This window comes from Centropristis striata, chromosome 5, assembly GCF_030273125.1.
Source record: "Centropristis striata isolate RG_2023a ecotype Rhode Island chromosome 5, C.striata_1.0, whole genome shotgun sequence".
NCBI classification, from domain to species: domain Eukaryota; kingdom Metazoa; phylum Chordata; class Actinopteri; order Perciformes; family Serranidae; genus Centropristis; species Centropristis striata.
In genome coordinates this window covers 26,602,172-26,627,913 of record NC_081521.1, presented here as the reverse complement: position 1 = coordinate 26,627,913, position 25,742 = coordinate 26,602,172, and the positions used below count along the sequence as shown (strand labels likewise).

The 25,742-nt window shown below is 40.1% G+C and overlaps 1 protein-coding gene across 2 annotated transcripts in view; it reads left to right on the top strand.

Annotated features, from left to right (window-relative positions):
- The first annotated feature begins 2,870 nt into the window (after nt 1–2,870).
- Nucleotides 2,871–25,742, top strand: part of prkar2aa (protein kinase, cAMP-dependent, regulatory, type II, alpha A) — a 50,362-nt gene continuing 27,490 nt past the window's right edge. Inside the window, exons 1-2 of one of the 2 annotated variants that reach the window (XM_059334136.1) lie at nt 2,871–3,523; nt 4,436–4,715. In XM_059334136.1, coding sequence (XP_059190119.1) covers nt 4,469–4,715 — 247 coding nt within the window. In that variant the 5' untranslated portion in view covers nt 2,871–3,523; nt 4,436–4,468. Of the gene's footprint in view, nt 3,524–4,431; nt 4,716–25,742 lie in introns of both variants that reach the window. The other variant, XM_059334135.1, reaches the window with a different exon arrangement.

Genomic DNA, 25,742 nt, shown 5'->3' with positions numbered 1-25,742 from the left:
GTGATTCTGGGCATGAATTTGCCCTGACCTACTCTTGTACAAACACTGAGGGCCTGGTGCAATAAAATCTTATTTACCAGCAACCCGTTCTGAGCATGAGCAGTAGTTTGTGATAACACACTTCAAATCAAACACATGCTCTGCTGTATTTGTCTTTTGTGGGGTATTCCTCTATCACTGACCATGTTTTTCAATTCTCAAGTCAAGTCAATATTTTGCAAGTCACAAGAAAGTGTCATGTCTTTGCTCTCAAGTCCCAAGTCAAAGATGACAAATTGTAAATCCTAAACTTTAGCTTCTGTGCCCCTCATTAAATGTAATGCCATTTTAACAACAGAGTAATAATATATTACATTTACAGAAATATTTAATATTTTATGCAGCTTGATTGGATGCTGTTGGATTGGATCAATCTATGGCGCATACCGATATGTATAGGTACTGATAAATTATTGGCCAATAATGGGAAATTTCTATTAATATGAATTAAATTTATATTAAAATTATAACAGATAAATTACCGTTTGATAATATGAAGCCAAATTGCTTTCATTTACTTAACAAGTGCAGCATCTACACACTCTGATTCAGTTGGTGGTAGTCACAGGTGTCTGATTTGAGATTAGGTTTTTAATTTGAATTCTTTGGCCAAATTATGTTCATCCAAGTTAAAGTAAGAGTCGAGTTGTGAGTCTTTTTTACTTATTCAGGTCGAGTCTGAAGGTCTGAAGTCATCAGATGTTGTACTAGGGCCTGATTTGAGTCTTAGTATAAAGATTTTTTCTTAAAGCACTGCTGCTTTTATTTGGCTCCATAAATTAAAAAGTGACTGCACAGTTGAGGCAGAGCGAGGATGCAATGCAACAATTTTCACAAGCCAGGAGACCCGTATAACTGCAAGCATATGGTACAGTAGCTTACTGATCATCACTCTGTTTTTCGTAGTAAATCTCTCTTCTCTTTTCGTCCTCCTCCTCATGTCAACACCTGATTAAACAGAAAACTGGCTGTATGTCAGCAGTCCAAGACAGAGATGTTTGGAGAGGATAGATACTAAAAAACACACATATACACACATCCAGATCTCTCTCTCTCTCTCTCTCTCTCTCTCTCTCTCTCTCTCATGCTTTTTCTCTGCCCCATTTTCTCACTCCTCCCTCTCTGTCTGAAATGTAGGCTAGCAGCTCTCCTTGAGACATTTTTGGAGTTTGCCTGAACCGCATTAGCAGCGGCTCCCAAAGGATGCCACTTCTAGGAAAGCCAAGACCACAGTCCCAAACTGAACATGTGAATATTTATCTATCACTTTCAGTGTAGGTTGTGCTGCCACTTGTTCATGTTCCTGTGGGCGTCCCCTGGGAAATCCTTCCCCAGAAAAATGCACTCCCACTGGGAATAAGCAGGCATTAGTCTTAGTGAGGGCCAATTCACATTCAGCACATGATTAAGGGAGAACAGTAAGGTTCACATGCTAATCTGCAGTGTAATCAACCTCCATCATATATTGTGAGACTGAGAAATGTCATATTGATTATTTTACTGGTTTATTTTGAGGGGTTTGATCTGTCACTGTGTAAACATATTTTAACAAGACATCCTCTTTCAAGAATGTTTCATTTCCAAAGTTTGTTCTCCCAGCAGAGGGAGCATGGAGGTCTGTTTTTCCTCTGTGTTTGTTGAAAACAAAGTCCTAAGCCAATCAGAAACCGGTTCGAGGAATTAAATCCGGGCTCGCTGTGGCCATGGCAACGGCTTTACCTCCGTGACAGCTGAGGAATGGAAATGGAAGAGAGGAGATGCTACATGGTCTGTGGTTGTGCTTAGCAAACCTCTCAGAATAGGGACCTGTAGATCCCCTCTTAGTGATGCAGTATATTTCTGCAGGGGAGAACTGACTGCAGATCTGGATTCAAATATTGTAAACAAGAGCAGGAAGATGGAATATGAAACAAGAATCATTAGTAATGCACTGAAGCTGTGTGTACAAAAATAGAAAGAAAAGCAGGACTGATGGATTTACTCAGATGAAATGCAATTTAGAAGGTTACATGAAGATTTGATATATGTATTCAGAGGATAAGAGCAGAGCGGGCTGTCTTATCTGTACAGACCTGTGAAGAGCCTTGAAATTTGGAAGGTAAGAAAGGATGATAAATGGATGGTGGTTTATAGAAGGGAATGAGTGAGTGATGAGGGCAAACAAGAGAATTGGGACAGTGGAAATTCTGTGAGGTCTTTTTTTTTTACATCTTATAATATCAGAGATGATTTTGGCATCTCAAGAAAGGCTTTCTATTGCAGACGTGCAGTACCAAGATGTCTGATTGATACAATATGTTATACAGTTAAGCCACACTAGTCATGAAACAACACAATGTGTTGAAATGATGGGTTCCTCAGATTGAAGTGTAACAAAATTGAGCATTTTCCTTTTAGTTGTCAGTTACATAGGACTGTTTCATTTTCCATATCATATTATAAATATTTTCAAGGAGACATCCCACTAATTGAAGCACAAATGCAAGAACTCTGAACACATTTTATACAGCAAAACACATCTTCTCACAGTCTTTAAAGATTATGGCTTAATGCTAAAATGTGTTCGAGTTCTTATATCTTTTTATGAACTAATATTTCTACAGATATCTACCAAATGATCAAGGCCACTTCTGTGGGTGTGGTCCTATTCTGAGTGTACAAATATGGTTCTGCCTTTGATCCCGCCTCTAGTAACATAATTGTATCCAATTGGCTGAGGTATTCTAAACGTATATTCTGATTAGCTGGGCTTTCTGTCAATCAATGTCAAACGCTCTCTGCTCGCCCAGTAACCACGCCTCCTCACGCTTGACAGAGACAGCGGTTCATTCGTGCGTGTAGGGCTGCGGAGTGCCTCGCCGGGAGGGAGGAAGCGTGTGTTCAGTTCATTTTGGGGGGTTTCACTTGATGAAATTAGCATAAATAATACCGGATTTTCGTTAAAAAAAGGAGTGTTTCGTCCAGTATCTCGAGTTGTACTTAACGGCTGTGTGGCGCAACGTTGTAAACACTGAGCTTAGGATTTGTCACCTGGCTGCAGCAGCGACTTGTGTCTTGATGAGAGTGGAGTCGCTAGGCAGTTGCCAAAGGAAAACAGGCAGTTGCTAACAAGTAGTTAGCAACTCAGCCAGTTAGCCCGACAGCTAGCCAGCTCTCCCTGCTGCTGCCACAGCAAGTCCCACCCTCACCAAGTGCGTGGACGTCGTAAGAGGCTGCAGCGGTGAAGTCGAGTGCTTTTTCCTCTCAACTTAGCCAGCATCGCTGTACAGCTGGCTGGCGAGCTAAAATAACCACCTGAACGTAAACTAGGCGACGCCAACGTAAAATAGTTGGCTTTAACGTTGGACAAGTGTCTTCTGTGGAGTGATACGGTCGCTACACTGGCAAAGAGACTGGCTAAAAAGAAGAGACGAAATAAGAGAGAAGAAGGAAGACACCGAGAAGGAGGGGACTGGCTAGTTGAGCCGGGGAGACAGAATCTCATGTAAGTGGCACACTGTTGCTAATGTTGAGTTAGCTTACCAAACGGCTTACCGGTCTGGTACAACTTGCTGTGCTTGCATGGCAACGTTTATCCGGCCAGCCACTTATCTGTGGCTTAGCTCTTCCAGCCAGAGCGCCATACGACGTTATAGCGTCACGTTAAGCTAACGGTGGAGGCTTCCTTGAAGGTTGCACACTAGCTAGCAAGATGGCTAATGCTTGATGTGTTTAAAGTGAGACTGCAATTGAATAGCGGTTCCTTTGCGTTTGCTGCATTTATTGCTTGCTAGCTAAGTTAGACAGTTCGGTGTAAATAAGTCTGTCTATGGCTAGAACAGCGAAGAAAAACAGTTTTAACGAGTATTAGCTAATTAGCTGCCTTGCTAGCTAGTTCCAGCCGGCCACCCACCCAAGTTGACAGTTCAGTTTCAGACGATGCAAAGTAGTATTGATTGTGAAACCTAGCGAATATCACTGGTTATCTGTTCCCTCCTGTGGTAAATTTTAGTTTCATATCTCTTCTGTGCAGCTGTGGGAACTGTGTGTTCCCTGGCTCAACCCTAGATAAAGTGGCCGCTCAGTGACAATGTCACAGCAACACTTCATGTACGTCATTACACCGCCTTATACATGGTAGTGTAGTATCTGTTCAGCTGTCAAACTTGATGGGTGATTTTTTTTCAGTTACCATGCGGTCCCAGTACATTCCAGTTACCTTGCAGAGCTGTCATCATCCACTTAACATTCACTGGCCACACAGGGCACACAGTGTACTGGCATAGTAAGAGTCAAAGTCAGCTGTTGAAATCAACAATTAAGCAATCTGTAACCACATCACAGCCCAGTATTCAAACACAAGTATGACTCTGTATGAAAACTAATTCTGACTCATTTTCTTTCCTCTTGTAGATAGATAGCAAACGCCGCCACCGAGCCACACACAGCCATGAGTATTGAGATACCGGTGGGGTTGACAGAACTGCTGCAGGGCTACACTGTGGAGGTGCTGCGACAAAGGCCGTCAGACCTGGTGGATTTTGCAGTACAGTACTTCACCCGTTTGCGGGACACCAGAAGCCAGGATGGGGCCAGTGCTGGTGGAAAGACGGGAAAAGGGGTGATGTTTGATGGCGAGCCGATGCAAACAGAGTCCAACGGAGATGATGATGAAGATGATGATTCTGACTTTGAGCGTAAGTTGATGTCTTGTTGTTATCGCCGTCAGCTGTTGTGTTGAACATGTCTGCGTGAGGGAAATGTGACAGATTGAACTAGGGTGTAAGTGTATGTTTGTGTAGAGTGAAAGCGAGAAAGTGAAGGTGAGGCTTGAAGCCTTGTCACTGATGTCGTCAGAATCTATTTCATCTCCTCCTGAGAGACTTTCCAAGTGTGCTAGACCTGCTATATTTGCATACTCATACTTGCACCCAGAAAATCCCATTGAGCAAGAGCCCTCATCTGCCACTCATTTAATCTAGGTCTTCTCCATTATCATTATGTAACTGACTGTCAGGATCTAAAAAAGTACTTCATATGATACATATGAGGCATTAAAAGGGTCTCATTTCACTAATAAATCTTTCCAGTCAAAGCATTTCAGAAACTATGAAAATATAAAACTTTTGCAGTGGAAACTCTCAAGTGAAAATTATGCCCTTACTCAACAGACCTTCATGGAAGCTTTATGTAGAATAAAACCGGCAACCTTCAGATACTCTGTGAGCTACAGTTATATTGCACCTCTTAACAATTTTATTGTGATAATCTCATACTTGTAGCATTTTAACAGGATATCCCTACTGCTAGAAAACTGAAATAGGCCCACATGTACAACCTCACACTCAAAGCACAGTCTAAATTGACTTAAATTCTTTTTCTTTAAATCTACATTCATGAAAAAAAATGTGTATGTCTTCTCTTGGCAACATAATATTTACACATTTGAGTTTAAGAGTTCATGAACTGCATAACCTTTACTTTGTAGATTTATCTATCAAGGCCCCACACAGTATGTTACCTTTATCAGAAGCGATGCCATGCCTCTTTCGCATCACTCCCCTGTGTTTGTCAGACTGGCAGAAGATGTAAGCTGCTCCATAGCTCAGCTCTCCTCTGTGCTGCTGAGAGCAGCGTGGCCTAGATCACATCAGCGTGCTGTGGAGCCAGGGGCTGTTACCTTGTGAATGGGGGTTCTGTTTTCTCAATGAGTTCATCCATTGTGATGATCACCCTGGATAATCTGTGAATTTATCGTAGGTGTATCTTCTAAAATTCTCTGACATGACGGCAACATTTTAAGATAATGACAGAATTTCACAATGCTTTATGTGTGTGGAAATCTAATGCTTCTGAAGTATGATTGTGGCTCGCCGCTCATACAGTTTCTCTCATGCCAGTATCATTGGCAGATCATCTAGTTGCTGGGTAAAATAAAAAGGGAATTCATCAGACTTTATCTCTGTGATTTGGGTAGTTTTTTTTAGTTTAAATTTTAGGTCTTGATTTTGCATTAATAGGTAACCCATATTTATGATGCTCCATATGCAAATCTTTATCTCTGCTGAAAGCAATATTGGCCAACCTTGGAGATTGGTACAAGCTGGCTCTGGGAAAAAGGGGATTACAGTTTCTGTTTCTACAGTCACACAAGTGGGGTTTGGCTGCTGTCAAACAGCTGTGACCTCAGCTGACGGAGCACATTGTATCAGTGTGTGTCTCTTAATGGATGTGTATGTGAAGGCCAACAGATGTGTTATGACTTGATTTCACGCCCGTTCAAATTCCAGCCTAGTGACGCAATGAAGAAAATTCTTCCTAGTACAATTTGATTAGCGATCGGTTGTTAAGCATTTTCCACACCTCATCCAAGGTGGCAATAAAGGACAGTCAGCTGACGTCATTGTTCTCTGGGGCGGACCGTTTGCCTGCATGCTGTGGGTCACACACATGACCTCCATGACAGTAGATTATCCAGCCAGACTTGTGTAAGCTACCCCCAGGGGAAATTCATTTCTAGTGGGAACAACACAGGCCTGTATAATGAAAGGCATCATGTGCTCTTGCCTGACCACTGCTGTAGCCCATAGGTATAAAGAGTACTATAGTGCTACCAGTTCACAGCACATGCTCCAACAGTTTGGTCTTGTGAGGAAAACACCAAAATAACTTTTTAAACTCGGGATTGCAAAATTGGGATGGATATTTTTAATTATTTTCACAAGCGACACATAACCTACCTAGTTACAGTATATTCGTTTTAATCCTGAACAATGTAATGTAACGATAAGACATTACACACACAATGTTAGGACCGCGAGGATACAAAGGGTGATTTGATGATTATATATTTAAAATCCAAAATATGAGTAACTGCATTGCAGTTTGAATGGGTAGTGTTCTGAATACAGTTGGTGTCTTTAAAAATAGAAGGATTACTTTCCTTCAGTTTGGTTTGTTTATCTGTTTCAGTGGGATTACAGAAAAACTACTGGCCTGATTTTCAAGGAACTTAGTAAAAGGATGTACCATAGGCCAAGACAGAACCCACTAAATTGTAAGATCTGAGTCACAGGATGGATCATTTTTCACTTTCATTAACATTGCAAAATGTGCATTGGCCTTGGGGGAGGTCTGTTTAACTGGCTTGTGTTTGGCTGGACTTTATATTCTGTTTAAAATCTAAAAAATATTATCTTACTTTTTATTGTTATGTTGTGTCAGAACTCTAGTGCCAGGATTGAGCACATTCTCCAACACCTGACTTTGATACTCTTTTAGAGGTTAGAAAAACTTGAGAAGAAAAAAAGTAATTTTCTCACTTCAAGAGTGCAGCTCAGAGCATTGCAGCAGCTTGTATCAGGCAGTGACCCACTAGAAGTAGGCCAACAACTCATTTTGTGTTTTGACCCCTTGATTAAGAATTATGGCCATTGTGAAATATTGTATTGAACTTAGCCAGAATGGCTCTCTGTGGGAGACATATTTTGATTGGATAATTAGGGAGGCAGACTCTGTTTTAAAAGTCTAGAGAACTTAAAGGAGAAATACCAGTTGTGTAACATGGACATGATCAGTATCTGTCTGATGTATTTGTTGTACATAAAATCTCGACACTCTTTTGTTTTCTTTTATTAGGCTATTTACAGTTACGATGATTCATCAGTGTGGTCTTAACCTTTCATTTGTGCTGCAGGAAATCGCTGTGTATGAGTGTGCTGGTTAAACGCCTAAAATGTAAATGAATTAGGTAGCTGGTAATGCATCCCCATGAGCAGTAGTATGCTCTTAAACCATGACGTCCTATTTTACATGCTTTATTTTCCCTATACTCCTGCAGCCTTAATCCACAGCAGGATCATTACACAGACCAAAGCTGCTTAACAAAAGGAGATATTGTTTTGGATACAAAACTGTTGTACCTCCATCATATCTAGTGATGTGGCTTGTGCCAAAGATTGTTCACTAACCCTTTCTGTATTTAGCTTCAGTTAAGAAGTGGCATGTTAATGGATTGGGAAAAAAACTTTAATTTTGAGCTGCTGTATTTTGCTAGAAGTTGAGTTTAAGAATGTAGTTGTACTAAAACTGTTGTGCTCCAGACCAGAATTACCTGCTGTCCTGTTACCTGATGAATCCAGGTGAAATGTTTGATCTATCCATTTTACTCAGCGTTACAAAGGGTAGTGGTTAATGAAGGAAAGTGCATATATCCAGAAAAAAGGTCCAATACAAAGGGCATCTTTTTAATATGTGCATGTGTTTTTTTTTGTCCTTCGAGCTGGCCTGTGGAGTGTCAGTCTGGCAGTGCGTGCTCACTAAGTGAAACGGAAAGGATTGAATAGATGCTCCTGTGACTGAAATAAGTGGAGCTTTTTATTAAAAGACGGATGGACGGGCAGATGAGTACCAGGGATGATAATGGAAATGAATTAAATGTGTTTTTATAAGAAAGACAGCAGCGATAAAGCAGATGCTAAATGAAAAAAAAAATGACTGCGAGAGGAAAGAGGTTGAGAGTGTTTTAGAAATAAAGTCGGCTCATGCTAAATCTCAACAGAATAAAACACAGATTTGTAGCTAGATGACGAGTCACCTGGACACATAACAGACTTTAAGCTTAGCTCTTCATCCTGGACAGTGCAGGGTTTTTTTTTTATACCACAGATGAATGGGAACTTTCAGCTAACTTTATTTATCAAGCACCTTTGGAAGATTTACTAGGAGAATGCTGCAATCTGTTCCGGGCGGGGGGGGGGTCTTGTGAAGACTCATAACATCAACACAAGCCAGTCAAGTGTTTACTTTTAAGCGCAGCAGCCCTCTTGCACCAGTAAGTGCACATTTTCCCAGATGGCTGGTTATGAAGTGAAGGTCTGAAATTATGACGTCAGTCCCATTGCTTGGTATACTTAAATTCTTAAGTGGCCATGATGTCTAAGCATTTCTAAGCAGGGTGTCTGGAAGTCCAGGAAAAGTTTTAAAATGTTGTACGTTGCCTTATATAAACCAAAATTTCACTATAAATTAGGATTTTCACACCATAAAGTCAGTCGCTGCGGCTTTTAGGTGTTGAGTTCTTCTGGTGATGCATGCAAGTAGCTGTTTTCATTATTTTTATCAGTAAATTACTGAATTAAGTGTTACCTGTTAATGTGAAAATTGTCACCCACATCCTCTCAGTCTTAATGTCGGTGTATGACGACCACAGTGTGTTTGTTTTTGGAGCTGTATGTTTGCTTGATGTTAAGCCTGGGGTTAATGTAGCTTGGGGCCTGATCTCACACACAACATGGGGAAATTCTGCCTCTCTGACCTCTTTCTGTCTCTTCCCTCGCTCTCTCTCACCTCCTCCTCATTGATGTTCTCTCTTACACTGTTTCTGTCACCCTGCCTTCCTCTCTCTGTCCGTCCGTTTACCCCCTACTGTTCTGCCGTGCTCTCTGTTGCTTTCTATTCCTCTCTCTCACTATTCTCCTTTTTTACCTCTTCAATATAGTGATGACCAGGCTGTGTGTTTACAAAATACAGTAACATTTTGCATTTTTTTTCTTTTCTGATCAGTTTTCATGCTCTAATTCACAAATTTGTGTCATTCAGTATTTTTTTTTAAATTAAATTTTCTGTTATGTGACAGTATTGACATACTGAGCCCCTATAGGCGCTAGTAATTAGTGCAATTGGCAGAGCTGAGATGTCCATATTCATTATCTTGCAGGCACTGTGTGCATGTTTGTGTGTATATGTGCGCTCACGGTAATATGAGTGATTTAAAAGCAGGAGAGCACACGTGCGCGAATACCCTTCGTGTGTGTGTGTGTGTGTGTGTGTGTGTGTGTGTGGCTGGTCTCAATGCAGTGTTGTGCAACAGGTGACCTGATTAGCAGGCTGCAGTGTGTGTCCAGTGAGCTTTTAGCCCACAGGCAAATTTAATGCAGCCTAGCATCCCTACAGAGACCTGCCAGACCGGCTGACTGACAGCGCTAAGTGGAAAAGCCCTCAGACGGCTCATGCTACTCAGTCTGGCTTTCTGACTGTTTTTTAATACAGTACCTGTCTGTCTCCCTGACGTGTCTTCTCAGGTCTTGTCTTTCTTTATCTCTGCTTTACTTTTTATGTCAGTCAGTTGAACTTGCTCTCTGTCTCTCTTCCTTTCCTTTTTTCAATTTTTCCTGTTTACCAAAATATGTGAATGTCTGTTTCTCTCTACCTGCAGATCGTCCTCTCTATCTGCCTCATTTATCTTTTGCTTGCTGACATCCTTCTTTCCCTTTCTAATCTTTCAGTCTCATTCGTTAAATCTCTCAAAGCATACCATACCTCTCCACATCTCTATGTACCCGTTTCTCCACCGCCATACTTGTTTTTTTTCTATATCTTTCTCTTGTATTTACATTAACATATATAACATCCTGTCTGCATATTTCATTTCATGAATCTTTATACCCCTATCTGTTTATTGACATAAAAAGCATGTGAGAAAACATTAACGGTGATGGTGAGACACACGCTGTTTGTTGTGCAGCTGAGATGAAGCAAAACAACCACAACAGTGCAACACAGCAGTTAAGTAAAATGTATCTGTCAATTCTTAGGCCACAGTTCAAGTCAAAGAAGCACACAAATCCTGTGCAAATGAGGCATTGAAAGTCTGTGTCATCCTGTAGCCATCTTTATCTAATCTCCATGTAAGGCAACGTGTCTGTGCATCAACTAGGACATTTTTGCGGTTGACAAAAGGACATAAACAGAGCAGCGTGTTTGTTTGTTTGTCATTAGGATCCCATTAGAATTCCATAGTGGGAAAGCAGGTGTTCCTTTGCAAAAGTACAGCAAGACAAAACTGGAAGAAAGGAAATCCATGAAAAGAACATATTGAAATAGACAAAAAGAAGGACAAAAGGTATCATCATAAGAAAAGAGAAGGGACGGATGAGGCTGAGCAGGCTGTGGTACAATCTGGCTTGCTTTAATACACTGGTGATGGGTATTATTTGAACTTTTGGCGCTTCCTCATTCTCTGCCCTCGAGCTATCTTTAGTGGCAGGGCAGAAAAATGAGGAAATGGTTGGGGGTGTTGGCAGGCCTTTAGCCAGTACATCCTCCTTCGCTGCTCCTGTTTGGAGCTCTTGTATTACATTACATTACATGTAATTTAGCTGACGCTTTTGTCCAAAGCATTAGGTGTGCTTTTGCCACATGGACCTTTCGTGGATTAGTTTGACACTTCGGATCCAGATTATGTTGTTATTTATTGATTTGCAAAAATATCTCCTGCCTCAGACTTCAATGCTAAATTGGAAAAAGTACTATGTACTAAAAGCCACATGTACCATTCTTGGAGATGATCATATCTCCTACAAATGAAACATTACCAAATGGGAGGAATCAGAATGCAACATTTTTGAGGCGAGCCTGTATTTTAAAGAAAATCCGTTTTTGATAGAACATTCAGATGAAGATTTGCAACTTTGATGTTCATGAGTTTATCCAAGGGACAGCAAAGAGTTTTGCTAAAAACCTTGTACAAGTTGGTCATGTTTAAAGAGAAACTTTCAATGGCCATGGACCCAAACTGACCCCTGTTCCTGTCTGTACAGAGAGAGGGAGTGAAAAAACAAAGGCCATTTCTGGGTGGGGGATGAGGGGGAATGAAGAGTTTAAGTGGAAGATGTTATTTTAAATGGATAGGGTGTAAAATTTTCAAATCTTAAAAAAACAAGTATTTTAAAACTGTATTTCACTATTTTGACTATTAACCAAGTTTAACTACATTCGGATACAAAAGAGGCCTTTGCAATAAAAATGTGTTTGTATTCTTTAGCTAATTTGATTACTTAATGAAGTGGAATACTTATAACAGATAATAGTTATAAAATGCTTATTCTGTGATGGTACCGGCCAGATAAGTAATATTGGCAGATATAATACTGGTGCTGGATACTAGCCTACGTATTGATGTTTCTCTCTGGAGAGAAGTGGGAGTACAGAGGGGAAGAAGAGAGAAGGCCATGGGATAGGAACAAAGTTGGAGACAACAAGAAAACAAGAAACATGACACAGAATAATTCTGAGGAAGAGGATGAGCCGTGCAGTGTGGTCACATTACAGGATGAGGATGTGGGAATCAGTCCTCCAGCGGTCAGTGTTTTGTAACTGGCTCCACAGGCAGCTTAGAGGGTTGTAACCAGGATTTAGGATATAGTTTAGGATTCTCAGTCCTTCTTGAAAAGCAAACGGATGCTTTATTTTTCCCTTTTACTGTTTGACAAATTGCATCTTATGGGTCACACAACAAGCATATGCTGCTCCTGCAGCTGCTAATTTCAGAGAAGAAGCTATTGGCTGGACCTGACTCTGGCATGAAATAACAGGGCAACAGGTGACATGCAAATGTGTGGGAGTCTCACGCTGTCTCTGAGAAAGATTGGTGACAAGAATGTCATATTCTGTAATGAAAAACATGAGGCGAAAGACAGCACTGTCTCTAATCAATTTTACACATTTAATTACATTAAAGTTTTATTTCACAAAAAGGTTGGGTTTTTTTAGCCATGTGATTACTAAAGATTCTCATTGAAGGTAGTTGTATAGCAGACATTTGAAGCAGTTATTGTTAAAACACATCTTTATTTGATAGGTTAGCCTATGCTAAAGCTGGCTTTATACATTTGTATGATTACATTTGTGCTCATTCAAAGATAGTATAATAAATGGCACTCTTTGCTGCTATTAATTAAATAAAAACATGCTTCCTGTGGAGCCATTTTCCAAGTACTCAGGACAACCATCTCTGAGCACCATCTCCCAGTTTGATCTACTCATGGATGTGTCAAAAAGTGCCATATTTGAGCTGTGTTTTTGGATAGCTTGCATGGAGGTTAAACCAAAGTAGAAAAACGGGACAGACAGGACTTGAAGCTGAACCATTGAGGGGAAACTGAGATATTGCATTGTGATGTCATGTGGCGATAATATCAGTTTATGCTCATGATGGGCATGATGATATGAATGGAAGAGTTCTATACGAAAAGCATGTATACAGCTTATAAATACGCCTACTTAGAATAATATCAATGGTTGGATCATTGCTGGCAATGCAAATATAGTCAGCGATTGTATTCAACAATTAATCAGCCCTGTTTCCTGCTTTATCAGGCCACAAGATCTTTTTAAATTAAACAATGGTTGGTTACTCAACGTAGTGGCCAGAGTAGATAAACTTACCGCCCACAGTTCTTGTCAACGTTTCCCAACCCAGCAATGTGAGATAAGAGTGAATTGACTGGGGTTTTGGGACTAGTGGGTTACCTAGCAGTCCTTTAAAAAAAAAATCGTTTTCTAACAAAAAGCTTGTGAAAACAGGTTCCAGTACCACGTTCAATTTGTTCTCCATTGTGCGGTTTGTCACATGGTCAGAGTGACAGAACGACAAAGCACATGTCATGATTTTGTCCTCGCCTCTTTTACTGTAATACTCTTGCACATTACTGGTTGCTTTTTTCCCACCAAATTCAGCCTGAAGACTTGTTTAGATCTCTACTATTGCATAGAATTGACGACCACATCTTTGTTTTTCATCTCTCTGTCAGTCTGTCGTTACACATCAGCCATCACTGTCTCATCCTGTTTCCTCTGAACTTACTCTGTCGTTCTAAGTATCCCCCTGTCTCTCTCGCTCCGCATGTGTTGGTCTCAATGTACAGGCCAAATCTCATTAGACAAGAAGGCTTAGAGAGAGAAGGGGTTATAAGGGCGGTTTAGCAGGACCGACTTTGGCACGGCAAGAAAGAGAGAATTAACAAGGGGGGACAAGTGTAGAAAACGAAGGAAAACATGAATGAGAAGACATTGAATGAGAGGGAAACTAGTGGTTTAAAGCCAACGGTAAATGCCAGCCAAATGCAGTTAAGTTTTGACTTTGGCTGCTGGGTTTGAGTGCCCTCTCAGACACCTTGGCACTCAGAATTTAGATATTAAAAATGTTTCTCTTGTAAACTGTGAAAGGTGGCTGCTGATGCTTAAAAAACCCTTTAACCTGCCTTGGAAATCCACCTGTTTATTTCAAAGAGTGAAAGAGAGACATGCAGACAGACAGGTGAGAGACGGGCCACAGGTGGATAGCTAGACACTGAGATTGAAACAGCCAACTGGGGTTATCCACGTCCCTCAAGTGTCATCACTGCAAAACATGACCGTGCATTGGATTTCTATTTGAAAAGAAACATGATGAATTCTAATTTGGCACTTAAAGTTTAGAGCTTTCTAGAAACCAGACTTTTTGCTTTTCAGAGTATGGGTCAGGATGGAGAGATATATTGTGTGCAAGTAATACTGGACTGGATCTCATGTGGCAAGTGAAAAACTTTTTTAAAAATGTGTCAGATCCATGTACACCTGTGGATATTTTCTCTTGGGTGTAAAGAGGGGTCATTTCAAAACATGGATTCCGTTAAAATAAGTACAAAAATGTGTGTCACATGAAAAATGATGATTATTGTGTTGTTTAACCTCACCTAGTCAGAGGAGGTGAGGAGTTTCCCAGCCTCCAGCTCGTACCAGTTTTAGAGAAGGGGCTGATGGTTGATTTTCTGCCAAATTGGCTTTTTCGAGCAGACAGCTGAACAGACGAAGACCAGCATGTCGCTGGTGCTCGTATCACACCCTGCCTCAGACATAATTCTGACTGGTCAAGTGAACAGTCGAGGGCACATGTTAAAATATTGTAGATTAGATAGATTCTGTGCCGTTGCTGTCATTTCTTTGATGCTCATACATAACACTACACCTTTACACATGGTTAAGGATATATGGAAGATTGTAATTGACCTGTCTGTACACAAATCTGTATTCACACTGTATTCCCTGTTTTTTGTGCCTACATTATGGCCTATTGTTCCACCAAATGTTATTTAGATTTGATACAAATGTCTCAAAATATCTTGCTAATATACGTAGAAATATATGAAACTTTTATTGAAACACATCCTCTATGCTGTTGGCTATAAGAGATTGTTGTATAATATGGGCTGTGAATGAGCTAGACTTGTGTGGTTGTGGTACTGGAATTTCTAACTTCGATACAAAACCTTGAAAAATACAGATATCCAATGCCATTTTTGGTACTACAGGCAAATAATGTACTCAACGTTCAGGGCATAAAATTATCTTACACTGATGACTTGTTTACTTTGCTAGTAGCGAAGAACAGAATGACTAGTAAATAATAACAATTATTAGATCTTTTTACAAATACGAATCCTTCAGAGAAGTGAGACCGGAAATCAGCTAAATCGAAGTATTTGGAAAAAATATTATTGAAAACATATGAAATTATATTAATTGAAACTTGGATATTTTTGACAACACTAGGAGAGTAAATACTCTTTTTCTTCAGTAACAGATACTGATGGATCCCAGAACCCACCACCTGTTTTCACAATTTACCAGCCAATAAGGACATAAACATACCCCCATTTTTTTGGTTTTTAAAAAAGAGAGAGTTGGCATTTTAACACTGTGTAGATTGTGGATTTCACATCAACTGAGTGCTAAACTGGCACAGCCATGGTCACCATAGAAACCACTGGCATTGAAACTGCACCCAGCCATTCACTGCTGGAGGTGACAGTGATAGCCAGTGGCCTCGCTTAATCATGATCCAGATAAAGAAAGTCGGGAGGTCAGTAGTAGTTCACAGCCCTCCCCTCTTTAGCAGGAATCTCTATCAGTATATTTGCATAGCCTTGATATGACAGACTTTCATATCGCTCGCTTTGTATTGCAGTTCTGATAGTGTGTTTGTGTAACCCTCTTATTATTTATCTTCTTAAAGGGCAGCTGCACTGTTTACTGTCCGTCACTGAGGAATAAAGTTGTCATTGAGTGAGAGAGAGGGAGAGAGGGAGAGAGAAAGATGAAAAGAGCACTAGTTGTCACTTTTTAGCCCATGCTGTTAATGCTGTATATTTATAATTGTACATTGCATAACCACCTTTCTTCCATGACTAGCCTGTGTTACTTGAAACCTAATTAACATGACAAACGCACAATTTGACCTGTTCACCAGATACTGATACTTGCTCAAATGCTATTGTTTTGTCTCTTTATGGCTGCAATAATGGTCAGATTTAAAGTAAGCATACACATAGATATTTTTAGTTTCCATGACACAGTATCCACAGGCTCCTAGTGAAATGGCATTGCATTTAATGGCCTTTAAACTCTAAACATAGGCTTGAGAATGTGGAGGTTTGGAGTTCTTTTGTGACTGTAAATGGTCACGTAATGGGAGACCAGATTGGCCTTGTTTATGTTACACCCCAGTGGTTTGATGAGAGCGTGTTGCACTCTCCTACCCGCAGGCTGGCCGCTAATGTTATTCTGCAGTTTGATGTTTTACCACCACACAGAACTTCTGGAGGCCAGATATTGTTCTGTGCTCGTGTGTTAAGCCATACACTTTTCATTCACCCTGGGAACCAGAATGAATAAATTGAGCATCATCCTGGGGATATGAAAACATATTGCTGTGCTTGTCATGTGGGGAATTGATGCTTAAGAGCCAGATGTTGGGAGGCCTGAGACATTGTAATTATTAATGTCTTTCAGCTTGCCTTCGCCACACACAGGATTTGCCACATCCCAGGCTACTGGGATAATACTGGTCCATGCAGTGTCTCCAGGGTCTCATCTCTTAAACTGTGTCAGGACCTCGAAATAATTACACACCCATCTCTTGTGGGTTGTCCTTATGGCAAAAGAGGCAATGTGTTTTATTGAATCAAGCTTCTAGAGACTATAAATTATATGTTGTGTCTGAGACTGTACATGTTGCAGAAAAACCTGCAGAAGCTAGGATCATAAACTCAGTAACAGATAAGGTCAGAAAAAAAAGATTCCTTTCACCCACATTCTGCAGCGTCACATTCTGCAGGTGACAGGTAGCATGCCTCAGGTTCAGCAGGTTTACAATCGTACAGGCTGTCACTGATAACAGGGTGCACTTGAGGATGAACGCACCATCAAGGGTGCAGGCTACATATGCTAGATTCTGATAGCAATGCTTTTTCTTTTGTTGCAGATTTGTATTTTCAGTTCATTGCTTCATATTTAAGAATGTGCGTTTTGTTGTACATATTCTTCAGCAAGTTCACATTACACTGTGCAGCAGCTTTGATGTAAGCAAAAAGCAATAATCAGTAATGGCCAGAGCCTGCTAGTTCTCTTCACAAATGTGTCACTTCCAAGAATTTGTTTTGGGGGGAGGGCAGCATGTCAATGAGAGAAACTACACTACCCCCCCTGAGAAAAGAAGTGTGGGAAAAGCAAACAATCAACAATCTATAGTCAGTCATTTACGCTGGTCTCTCCCATAATTTTTCTTCCTCATTTAGTCATAATTATACATGTTAAAGACATTCTTAGTTTATGCCATTTTTTTCTCATGTTATTGATTTTGTGTTTAAATATATATTTCTTTAGACTTTCATCAAAACTTGACATTAAACACAGCCAAAATGAAATTCCCTATAGCTTCAGTCATTTATCATAAACCTCTTTTATAAGAAGAAGATGTAATTCTAAAGTGGAAAGTGCAGGTTAGGAATTAACAGGATAAGTAGCAGCTAGTGAATTAAGTTGAAAGCTGTTTAGTCTTGCTTCCATGCAGCATGGCTGGTCTCAATGACCTGTCTTATGTGTTTGGTGACCCAGTAATTGATAGAGATCACCCTTGTGGTATTTGTAAAAGAGTCACTTCTTTCACTGCAGCCACTGGTGGCGTGTGTAACTTAATATATTACATTGTATTAACATTATCAGGGTCATGAGGGGATTTCCACGGGTCCTAAATAAGCACTCTATCATGATGCTCTAAGATACTTTGAAAAAGCTTTGCTAAATGGCATAAACATGTGTGTACTGCAATTACTGCTGATACCAAAGCATAGCTACTGGACTACTGTATTGTGAGCTGTACAACATGTGGAATTTCTGTTTGAATACTGTGATAACCTAGATTTCATCAGAGGTCATGATCTCCTTTGTTGCTATTTGCAAAAGGTGTATAATATATTATTTCCTTCGAGTTACTCATGGTATGTATGCTGCTTGTATGCTATGTCAGATTTCTTGTATGTAACTGTTTAATTATCTACTTGGGCCACACAGTTAACCATGCACTAAGTGGTGTTTAAAGAAAGGTATGGCACTTTCTACACAAGCAAAGATAAGTCATCAAGGATTTACTGAGGTGTTCTGGGAATTCGTCAGTTGTTTATAAACACCAGAAAAACGACTTAAAAATCATTTAACCTACTACACCATCCTCGTTATATTAAAGTTCCATTTACTTTCATTTTTTAACATAAAAAAGGCTGATTTTGTGCAAGCATTGCAGATTCCACAGAGAATTAAAACCCTACTTAACATGTCTATGCTGCTTTCATCTCATGGTTATTATACAAACCAACAACAAAACAAAACTTATTGAAAACTGTAGGCAGCCATTTCCAACACAGGAACTCACACTGACTAAAGCCAAACACTTAAAAATACCTAGCTGCATAAAAAACTGTGATGTCCATACTTTGTGTAAAAAGGTAGTCAGAGCTAATGAATAAGGTTACGCACTCCAAGTTAAGTTTGGAGTGTTTCTGGTATTATTTTTTATATGGCAATTGGCAATAGAACATGCTACTAACTGATGTTGATGTGGGCCTCTGCCTGTGACATGTAGATCATAGACAGAGATAAATATAGGGAAGGCTATCAGGCCAAGTCAGGCTTAAAGGGGTTAAGTGGCATCAGTAAACCTGGTGATGTAGGGAAAGGGTTAACATCAATGCAGCTATAAGCAGGACAGGGCTACTTCCTTTTAAGGGCTTAAGTCTTTTGGAGAGCAGTAGAAGGGGAGAGCGAGAGGAAAGAAAGAGAGGGTGAGATAGTGGGAATGGGAGGGAGTCAGATATGGGGCAAGGGGAGAGAGAGAATGAGAGAACAAGAGACGAGAGTTTTTGTGGGAGGGAAAAGGACAGAGTTGGTTAATGGGGAAGGTAAAGAGAGTGAGAGGGGAATTGCATGGTGGGAAACAGGGCTAGAGAGAGTGCAGAGCGTGAGAATAATGGTAGAAGCTTGATGACCCAGGAAGAGGAAGGTATAGGCTGTGAAGGAATGAGATGGGCTTAACTACAAACCAGAAAGATGCACAATTGTTACAGCAAACATAAGAAAATGAGAAAAGCAAGGGACTAAGAGAAAAATGTGTTTTGTGTAGGAAAAGCATTGTGTGACAGGGAAAGGCAGGATGATGGAACAGCCAGAACACACTATGTGAATAAATTGACTAAAAAATGGTCCATCAGAGAGACAAGCTATTATTTGAGTAATCTATTAGACCGCAGCTGCACATCAGTCACAGAGGAAACCCTAAGTGCGTGTCTCTATATATGTTGTTGTTGTTTTTTTTGCATATGTGAAGCAACCCCAGTGTTGGCAATGTCTCCACATATCTCTGTTTGTTTACAACTTCTGTGCAGTAAATTCAACATTCAAACAAGTTCTCACAACCATAAATCACGGGGTAGAGAAACTGTAGATCAGTAAAGCAGGCTTGCCCATTTAACCTGTGTTTATGCTCCATATATCACGCCTAGCTTCTGCTTACACATTCAGCCACATGTGTGTCACAGTGAGAGTGTGAGAGATCTCCACTCCTATTAAATTAAGTGATGGTACAAGAGAGGGAGTGCTAGGTATAACCTAATAACATGTAAATCATGCTGCTTGTTCCTACCAGTTCATCCTGTTAGCTGTTTATAGAACAAAAATGGGTGTCACTGTGGGAGACATAATGTAACATGTTGTCAAAGGTTTAAAAGTGGCTTCCTCTGGACTCTGTAGTCTTGTTAAATAGCCCCATTGCTCAGGGCTCAAGACAAAGTAATTGCCAGGCTGTCAACCAGCTATCCTTTGGTTGCAGAAATTGATAATATGGCTGGCCTGTTCAATCACCTTTTTATATATTGAGTAATTGAGATACTATGTTGTACGTCAGCTTAAAAATATAAATGTGACATTAAGTTTTTTACGGGTTGCATTTTATCTGATACTTAACAGAATTTGAACTTTAGATGTTATTAGTCCACATGTCCTTTCTCAAATCCTATATTTTTAAATGTGATATGGAATTAGACCATATTGCATGTATCGATATAGTTCTTTTTTTTCTTTCTTTATATATAAATGCTACCTAATGTTTGTAATGTTCGTTATTTGTTTCTCGTATAAATATATTTATTTCGGAAAAAGATTGGCCTATTTTAATTCATAGGGTATTTGTATTTAAGATATTTTTATTTTAGTTAAATGTGCACTTTATGGAGCTTTGATTTGGAAAAATAGGTATTCCTGTTGTTATACAGTATTTATGTTCACTTAAATAAATGGTTTCAATTAAACTACTTGCGACATGTCATATTTGGCTTTGACTTTGACTGAACATTTGCTCTCATTTTGCCCAAAAAAATATCGGGATATATATCATATACTGATATTCAGCCTAAATATATCGGGATATGACTTTTGGTCCATATCGCCCAGCCATACTGATTGCTTGTTCATCCATCCTTCCTCTTTAAAAGTTTAGTTTTCTGGACCTTTGATTCCCACCACAGATCCATTGGCCCTTCAGCACTGGAGTCTTGGATTGTGGCTCCCTTAAGTGACACCATCATCAGCTTGTCCATTTCTCTTTTTTTATTATGGGACACATTCTTTGCTGTTTGCTGTCCCTATTTTTATGTTAAAAACACACCGGCCACCATTACTGCTGAGCCCTGTTGCTAATCACAGGACCTGATCTTATCGAACTAAACAGTTGTGTCTTTGTCTCAAGGTCATGCTATCTGCTAATTTCATCTAAGAGATGTATGTTCAAACTTATGAATTCACCAATGTTTTTATGTATCGTACAATCCGCCACTACCTATTGCCAATGAGAACCACACCTATCATTGTTTCCTGCTTTTCACAGGAATTCTTCCTCATTTTGTCTCTGTGCTCCTGCCACAAGTTGTTTCTTAACTTTCAGCATCCCTGATTTATTTTGAAAATTCCTCTCTGAGCTCCGTGCCTTGCTCTCTATGCCTCCTTGTTTAAGGCTTTGAACTAGTAAGAATCATGCCAGAGTTCTCTGTAATCTTTGTTCTATTGCCACCCACTTTACTATGTACTGTTTCTTAAAAGTCTATTCCAATGATCTGTCATCTATTTTCCCAGCTGACTCTCATATGAGACAAAAAGCCTCTGGCGTAAAACAGCCAGCACTGCTGACACACATTGTGGTTATAATAAAGGACAATTCCACCGCAAAACATTATCACGGTGCCATCCAAAGTACAGTTTTGATATCTGGAGCATTTGGAGTGCATGCTCAATCCATTTGGTAAGGCTCCAATTTGCTGGAGGCAATAATTGACATGTTGTTTGACACTAATAATTTGCCTTTGGTATGACGCACAACAGCCGGCAGACATGATACGTCAGCAGACCTGATACCTGCATTGCACTGCATATTTTACCTAGAATGACACAAATCATTTTCTCAAGGTTTATAATCTGCTGTCTGCTGTCTCCAGAACTGATCTCTCAGGATGAACCTTTCTATGCCATGTGATGCATTTATTGCAAGCTTCGACAAAGAAAGTGTTATTATATATAGGCATTGAAAATCTGAATGATACCAGAACTAATTATTTTACCAGGGACATCGAATCTGAGTTAAAATCAGAAAATAAGAAGCCATATTACAATTCTAAATCCCAAAAAATGCATTTACTTTATTAGAATGTGTTCCTATCAGTCAAATAATGTAATAATTATTGGAATGCTAATTGTGTTCATTTTGCCCACACCCAAATTCAGTGAATGGATTGCATGTAAAATCTGTTTTTGGACAGAGAGTCTACTTTAAAGAAAGGAAGAATAGATTGTGTTGGTGTTGTGTGTGTTTATGAATCAGGCTGTGTGTGCATTTGTGCACCTCCTCTGCTGTCTGTGCCTCTTGTTTTTTTTATTATGCGTCTCTCTACATATACTGCAAGGTCGCTGCTTGCATGTTTAATTGTGCAATTGTGTGCAAATGCATTTAACGTATGTGGTGCGGACATTATGTGATTAGATTTCCACATTAGCCTGATATTGTAGCGAAAAGCTGCAGAGCCTGGAGTCAGTGCTGCTTAGGTCAGCACTTCAGCACGCATTGACATATAGAGCCAGACTACATATATCCTCTCTGGGGGGGAGGACACGCTGGGGTTGGATTTATGTTTGTTCCTCTCTGCATGAGTCTTGGGAAGAGATGAAACAGGACGGAATGGAAAAAAATAGGGTGCAGACTTGAAGAGATGAAAGATATATTGATAACATTATTATGATGATAGAGTGGCCCCAAGTTTGGGGAATATCAGGTATTGATCAGATTGCTGGCTAGTATTAATCTTCTTTTTGTTTATCATGTATATTTCACAGTCAGTTACTGTTTAGAGGAAACACTGACACAGGATCCTCTCTTCTCTGTTGCATGTGTGCATTTTGAAGGCATGCTTCTGGAGGGATTTCTATGTATGTGGGTGTGCAGTAGGAGACTGGAGCTGATGATGTGCTTTATTGAGTCTGCTTTCGGACTCGCCAATTGTTCTGTGTCTTCCACCTCCTGTGGGTGTGTGTATGTGAGGCTGCACATGTATCTTGTACTCTGCCTACCTTACTCTGTGCCCAAGTGCATGATTAAGCAACTGTGTGTGTGTGTGTGTGTGTGTGTGTGTGCCAGCAGAGGCTGACAGTGACGTCTGAGGCTGCTAGCTCTGGAGGAGGCAACACGTGAGGGAAGCTCCCTGCTCCACATCTGACCCTGCTGTTATCAATCAGGCCTTGAGAGGAGGAGGAGGAGGAGGAGAGGGGGAAGAGTTAGAAAGCAGAGAGGAAAGTAGATGGAGCGACAGTGGGAGGATAGGTGAGGAGGAACAGATGGTGGGGGTTGTTGTTGAGGAAGAGAAATTGGAAGATACTGTGAGGTGAGGGCAGAGAAAGGGGAATAGCTCGCAAAAAGGAGAGCGATAAGTATGATTATGTGTTACTATAATGGTTTAGACTTTAAAATGTTGCAAACACAAAAAAACACATTAAGAGAACAAAGTGATGTCTGTAAATTCCACGTTTTTATCTCAACAGCAGCCAAAACAACTAAAAGTATTCATTTATTTAATAACTATTAGATGGATGCCATCAAAGCTTTACACTCGTAAAACTGTAACCAGCAGCCGGGGCTTCTATTAATAAAAAATCAGTTTGGGACCTGGCTAATAATAGGGGCAGGCTATTATTTGAAGGGGGCTTTTATTAAAAAAAGAAAATCAGAGCAGCTCTGATCGGCACTTTTTAGAGTGTTTTACACAGTTACCCGGATGTCAGCCATATTGGAAGTACTCGGATGTAAACAAACAATGAACAGCACGCTGAATGTTCATTTTAAGCAGGATTTAAAATGTTTAAACTACTAAAAAGCCCAGAAGAACGTGCGGAAACGGCTGGACTTTACAGAGAATAACTAGGACATTGGGGGAAACAACAATATTTACTACAGTAACTCGTGTGGCGAAACTTCAAAATACAGGTGTTGTGTCGAAATCTGTTACCCCGTCAAATGATGTTTCCTGAATGATGTTCTCCGTAGCATCACCTCCGCGGTTGGAGTTAGGATTTAAGTTTAAGGTTAGGCCTTGTAGAGATAACTGTTTGGGGTTAAGATAAACTTGGGGTCATGTTAAGCAACTTAAAGGACGACTGGTTGGGGTCAGGGATAAGGTTGGGTGCAGGTTAAGGTAAGGGGTACACATATCGACGGGGGAACAGACTTTGACATAACACCGGTAAGACTCCCGGCTTATAAAAGAGGCCGGCTTTTATTTACTAAAAATTGTTTTTACACCCAGATACTAAATGAGGCCGGTCATTAATATGGGCCCAGCTTAAATTGAGGAAATACGGTATATCTGCATATGAATGCATAATCTTGAGTCTTGGTTTTGGATGTGATATCCATTTGTCTTACATTGTATGGACCAATCATGTTTGAGCGGGCATTGAATTGAATGCAGGTACACAGTCCATGTGGACTGAGAGGTGGAATGCATTGGCCATAATACAAACTTGGAACCCTTTGCCGATTGTAAACGGTGACCTGTGCTTGGAAAGGGATATATTGGATATATGTTGGCTACAATCGAGCCCCAGTAATATTGGCCCTTACCCCCATGGCTAAATTTTAGTCGGACCAATAGCTGATGGGTTCTCAGATTGTACCTAGTAGTTGTATTTTCGCAGTTTAAAATGTAGAATTGTTATTCAATTTTGTGCAGATTGCGCTTGATAGCATGCACAAACTTCTTAAAATAATAAATAAAAAGTTTTCATGGTGCCCTAGACTGCAGAGAGAAAAACAATAAATGAGAATTTGTCAGCTGTCCCTTATTGCTGAAAATGGACACAAATTGGCCATTTAGGAGACAGAAAATCTCTATGAGTCAGCTTCTGTAGCGATGGTAGAGTGCCTCCACTCCCCACAGGCTTGTGTTTATGATATTTGCAGTCTAAAATGAATTATTCTCACAAGAGCATCCATGTGTGCGTGTATTAAAACGATTGGGAAGTCAAACAGCTTAATTTTCTACATTTAATGCAATAAATTAATAGTCAGGCACCATTCATAGTCTATGACTATTTCGGTGATTGGCTGAAAAACTGCCAACAGCATGTCCATCCCCAAACATGTTTCAACCTCTGTCACTATTTTATTCTGCCAAATTCTTTTTGTCGAATAGATTAAAGGCTCCAAATGGTAGCTGACTCTCTGCCAAAGTTGCTAACGTAATGGACAGACTTGTCCTTTAAAAAGAGAAACCTTTTGCTGTGTTTTACTGTTTCTATTCAAGGAAGCAGAGTGGTAAGAGGGAAACCAGGAGGTGTGAGCAGCAACAGGTGGGCGGACAAATAACAGACCTGTCCAAACTTAGTTTATGTTGCCTATTTGCCTTTAATTCACCCACTTAAAAGCCAGCCGTTGCTTCCGCAGTTTAGGTTAGGGTTCATTTAGTCCTTACGAAATGTGTCGCCGGATCTGTCTTTCTGTCATGTGTTTTCTCCGTCTGTTCCCCTCCATCTCATCCATCCCAACAGTCAAACCACTCTGTAGCCATTTTGTTAAAGCAAAAGCAGCACAATGTAAAATATTTAAATTTAAAAGTGGCGACATTAATGCTTCGGTCTGCCCTCCAGCTAACTAGCTGATGTATTGACGGGCCGAGCAGACAGAAACTCACACACTGAGAATGGCTGAAAGAGAAATCAATGGAAAACACCAGGCAGGGATGGAAGAATTGCTCTCTTTTTCCCCTCATTCACTTATTCACTCAGGAGGCTCTATCTCTCTATGTTTCTCTCTCTCTGCCTCAATGATTTTCTCTCTCTGTTTGTGTTTGTTTCACTGTATTTTTTTCTGAATCACCAGTTATCACATGCTATAGTCATGTCCTCTGTCCTCTAGCTAGTTTTCTTTCTGTCCCCTTCATCTCTCCCCTTTCATTCTGATATCAACAGACATATGCAGTAGCTTATACCATCATATTGGCATTTTCTATCATATTTTTTCTCTTTCTCTCTGTTTC